Source organism: Parus major, chromosome 1A, assembly GCF_001522545.3.
Source record: "Parus major isolate Abel chromosome 1A, Parus_major1.1, whole genome shotgun sequence".
Lineage (NCBI taxonomy): Eukaryota > Metazoa > Chordata > Aves > Passeriformes > Paridae > Parus > Parus major.
This window is the reverse complement of record NC_031773.1, coordinates 627,972-632,473: the sequence shown is the minus strand read 5'-3', so window position 1 is coordinate 632,473 and position 4,502 is coordinate 627,972. Positions and strand designations below refer to the sequence as shown.

Below are 4,502 nucleotides of genomic sequence, written 5' to 3'. Positions count from 1 at the left end.
AGCCCATGAAGCTCCCAGTGTTTGGATCCTGTGAGGAGAATGAGCACACAGAGCCCATGAAGCTCCCAGTGTTTGGATCCTGTGAGGAGCAGGATGAGCACATGGAGCCCATGAAGCTCCCAATGTTTGGATCCTGTGAGTAGCTCACAGAGCCCATGAAGCCCACAAAGCTCCCAGTGTTTGGATCTTGTGAGGAGCACACGGAGCTCCCAATGTTTGGATCCTGTGAGGAGAATGAGCACAAGGAGCCCATGAAGCTCCCAGTGTTTGGATCCTGTGAGAAGCAGGATGAGCCCATGAAGCTCCCAGTGTTTGGATCCTGTGAGGAGCCCATGAAGCTCTCAGTGTTTGGATCCTGTGAGGAGAATGAGCACAAGGAGCCCATGAAGCTCCCAGTGTTTGGGATTAGCAGGGATAACACTCCTGGAATCACACTAGGTAGGACATTGTCCAGGAGACACAGACACTCTGACCTTGAATCAGCAAATCATTCCAAGTCTCTGGGGTGAAATCAGGGCCCATTCCAGCCAACAGAATCCTATTGTTTTCAGCTTTGCCAGGATTTCCCTTCCAATCTTGCACTGAGGGCCACAAAAGCCCCAGAGCTTTGCAGCTTCTGCCTTTAAACGCTCTCTAAGCTCAGTTTTAGCCTGATGATTCCAAGCTCTGAACTCACCCACTTCACAAGGATGGGCCCAATCTGCTCCACTGTCCCATCTGGTTTTGTTGCTTCTCCCAAACTCGCCAGTAAGTCTGGAATTGAAACAGAGAAAGAGGAATTGCAGCAATGGCCCGAGGAGAAACAGAAGAAAGCAGAGAGGTTCAACCCTAGTGAGCACAAACCACCCAGCTGCTCTTACCTTCGTGCAGAGGAATGTAGGAATCCAAGTCCCCAAAAATGTGGGTGAGTTCCTCCTCAGACATGATGGAGAGTTTCAGCATGGGATCGTGGTAGGCCTGAAATTAAATATATTCAAATGTGCCACGCCCCAAAGCTGATGATTTCAACTGAGGGGATTTATCAGGTGAAAGAAGTGAAGGCAACAGAAAGATCTGACGCTCAAAGATTCACTCGGTGTGGAGTAGGGAGAACTTAAATGATTTTCCTGTTTGGCCTATTCCCAGCTGGGAGAGGGAGTCCCCAAGCAGCTCTGCACAATCCTTTTATGGCTGGGTTTGGTGCTGGCCCAGTGCTCAAGTCAGAGAATTCAATGCTGGCTTTCCAGCTGGGGCTTTTGGGGCTGATAAAGCTCCCACGTCGTGTTTGCAGGTGCAAAAAAAAAAAAAAAAACCTCATTATTCCCTGGAATGTCATCAATAGCTGCAGGAAAAATCCCACTCACCTTTCTGGCCAGCTTCAGGTCTTCAATCAGGTCCTGCTCTCCCCTGGACATTTCATAGATGGCCTGGGAGGAGAGGGATCGAGCATCCCGAGTTATTTGGAATTGTCTGTCACAAAGAGCCTTTCAGCAGCTGTGATGTACAGCCCGCCCCGACCCCCAGACACCGCAACCCTCAGTAAATCTGCTGTCCTAGCCCTGAGAAAGCAGCTCTGCTTCCAGCCCTGCCAAAGCCCTGAGGGCCCCTGCACGAGCCAAATTAAATATTAGAGCCTTTAAAATCGCTGCTTTTCGCCAGGGCAAGGCTGCGAACACAAAACCCCCGAAACCGCAGAGGTCAAATCCCAGGCGGCTTCCGGCGGCTCCCGTGCCGTCTCCAGAAGATTTGTCCAAGAACTCCAGGAAAAAGGCAAGCCAAGGCCTTGCTGCTTGGCTTCCAACCAATTGTCAGGAGTTTTAGGAGAAAGACAGCTGGCTCTGTGAGGAACCTGAGGTTGGGGCAGCTGCAGAGCAGCCAGCGGGGCCAGGGCTGGGATTTCAGCAATGCCGTGGAAAGTTTGGCATCTCCAAAGGGTCGCACTGGGGAGATGAATTCCAGAGTGGAATCCACCTTTTCCCATGGCTGATGCAGACATCAATCTTAGCTTTAGGTATATGGGAAGATGAAGCCTCCCCCCCAAAGGTTGTTACTCCTTTCCCAGCAAGGGCAGGGACAAAAGGCCTCATTCCCAGCCCCGTTTTCCATGGGCTGTTACCTCCTGGCGCTTGATTTCCTTGGTGCTCAGGGATTCTTTCGTGTTGGTATCCAGCGTTTCAGACCAAAGGACGCTGTTTCTCCTCTTAGGGGGAGTAGGAGCAGCAGATCTGCTGCATGATTTCTGGGCACAGCCGGGGGATTTGCTGTCGCTGCGAAGGGTGAACGACTGCGGGGATTTAAAAAAAAAAAATAAATAAAAAAAAAATATTAAAAACAAAACCTGACGAGCCAACATTTCAGATTATCAAAATATTATCCATGCCACTCTTAATCCTTCATCCTCCTGGGTTGTCCAGGGCAGGAAAACACACCCAGACACTTTTCCTCAGAGAAAGGAACTCTTTAATCAAGCTGCTGAGAAAGCCCAGAGCTTGGCAAGGCTTTCTGTGCCTCTCTCCCTGCACTGATCCGCTGGGGAGGAAGATGGGAAAGCAAAGCTCGGGTTTATTTGCCAGCCATGAGGAAGTAAATAAAGGAGAATCATTAATTCTTCCTAGGAAGAGGTTAATGAGAAGCCACTTGAACTTTGCCCTGCTGTTTTGCAGGGCTCCTAAAAGCAGCCGTGCTGCTCCCTGCAGGTGTGAGCGCAGAGCTCCGTGGGCCAGCTTCCAGCACGCTGCAGCACACGAGTGCCCTTTATCAGCTCGTTATCTCCAGCAGTTGATTTGATTTAAGCTCATCCTCATGGGACTGCTCAGCACTTTATGCCCCTGCACTCTACAGGCAACGTTTCAAAATCCCCCGGGGTGTCTGATCTACCCCATCCAACCAATCCCTCGGCCAAAGCTCCAGGTTTCACTCTATTTTTACCTGGATTGTCTGCCCAAAGCGTCGAACCGCCCCATTTCTGACAGGGGAGATCAGGTTTGCCAGGGAGGTGACTCGTGCTAAAGGCCGGACCCGTTTAGTGCTTGGCTCCTGCAAAGCAAGCAGAGAACAAATTGTCCTGGCTGTGCCTCCCTCAGACATTTCTCAGGCAGGTTCCAAAAGCACAAACCCGCTTAAGGAGCGGCAAACTCTGCAAGGAGAGTGTTTGGAATCAGCCATTCGTCTTTCAAGGCTATAAATATTTGTCTGAACTTTAAGGCTGCAATTAAACTGCAGAGGTTTTTTGCCCAGAGTTAAAAGAGGTGAGAGAACATCAGTGAGAATTCAAAATAGGGCTCCAGCAGGGACTGTTATGCTTTGAACAGAAATAGATTAAAGTGTTCTCTGACACTCTGTGGCAGCTAAAGACGGAGCTGGGATCTGCTTCTCCATTTTCTCATCTTTTCCTCTGGAGCAAGAATGTGTTTTTCCATTTTATTTTGGAGAGCAGAGCAGCAGCAGGGGCCCAGCATGGCCATTAACAACCAGAGGCTGAACATTCCTGTGAGGGACACGCACACAGACGAAGCTGAAATCCCTCAGTTTGCAAAGTTTCCTCCTCCACCCTCTGCAACCACTGTCATTTTTCTTACACTTTGTTTAGATTTGAAAGCCGGAGCTTCTGCTTTTCCCCACCGCTAATCCCTGCCGGGAGCTCAAGTCTGTCCCGACCCAAACGCTGCCAAGAAAGAGGAAACGCCCCTGGAAAGCTCCTGCTGCTTCGCTTTTCAAAGTTCTGTTGGCAACTCGACATCAAAAATATTGTGTGGTGAGGGCTGGGCAGGAAAGGTGTGCACAGGGGGAAGCTGGGAAGAGATGGGCTCCCAGTTAAGGCTTGGAAAAGGCTGCAGGATTGTCCTGGTGCTCCCAAACATCTGGCACAAGCTTGGGCGTGACTCATCCTCATGGGACTGCTCAGCACCAAGCTCCCATCAGGACAGGGAAGCAGCCTCAGTTTGGGTTCAGCTAAAAGTGGTTAATTATTGCTGAATTCCTGCTCTTTGGAAAGGCAGAGCCTGTGGAGGCTGCTGAGGATGAGCCCTGCGCCGTTTCCATCCAAACCCTTCGCTCACAAGTGACGAATGCTGAAAACAAAACTGAAAAAAAATGGGGAATAGGAACAGACAGAGCTGGATTGCAGTCATGAAGACTGAAGGAACATAAAAACCGTGTGTGTGTGTGTAAGATCTGATTTCAGCAACCCGACCCCAGCAGCGGCCCTGCCCACACGTGGTGTTGGGCAACAGAGGAGGAGGAGGAGGAGGAGGTGGTGGAGGAGGAGGTGAGCTCACCCTGAGTTCAGCCTTCAAACTTGCAGGGGGGGGGAACATGAAAAGAAACAATTTATGAGCCGTGCAGGAAGAAAATGAGCTCTTGGCGCAGCACAAAGCTGTGCTAGAAATGTTTAGGGAATGGCAGAATTAGGAGGGCACCATAAAAATGGGGAAAAGCTGCAAAAGTGTCCTCGATCAGAGGATACTCAGCTGGGTTCACGTGGGACACCGGGAACTCCAAGGGGGGGGACACCGGGAACTCCA

The 4,502-nt window shown here is 50.5% G+C and overlaps 1 protein-coding gene across 2 annotated transcripts in view; it reads right to left on the bottom strand.

Annotated features, from left to right (window-relative positions):
- The window catches only part of NET1 (neuroepithelial cell transforming 1), a 53,364-nt gene that overhangs the window by 3,640 nt on the left and 45,222 nt on the right, over positions 1-4,502 (bottom strand). For both annotated transcript variants that reach the window (XM_015629102.3, XM_015629103.2), the window contains 5 exons: positions 2,908-3,015; positions 2,096-2,263; positions 1,344-1,406; positions 861-957; positions 677-753 (listed from right to left, as the gene is read on the bottom strand). In XM_015629102.3, coding sequence (XP_015484588.1) covers positions 677-753; positions 861-957; positions 1,344-1,406; positions 2,096-2,263; positions 2,908-3,015 — 513 coding nt within the window. The remainder of the gene's footprint in view (positions 1-676; positions 754-860; positions 958-1,343; positions 1,407-2,095; positions 2,264-2,907; positions 3,016-4,502) is intronic.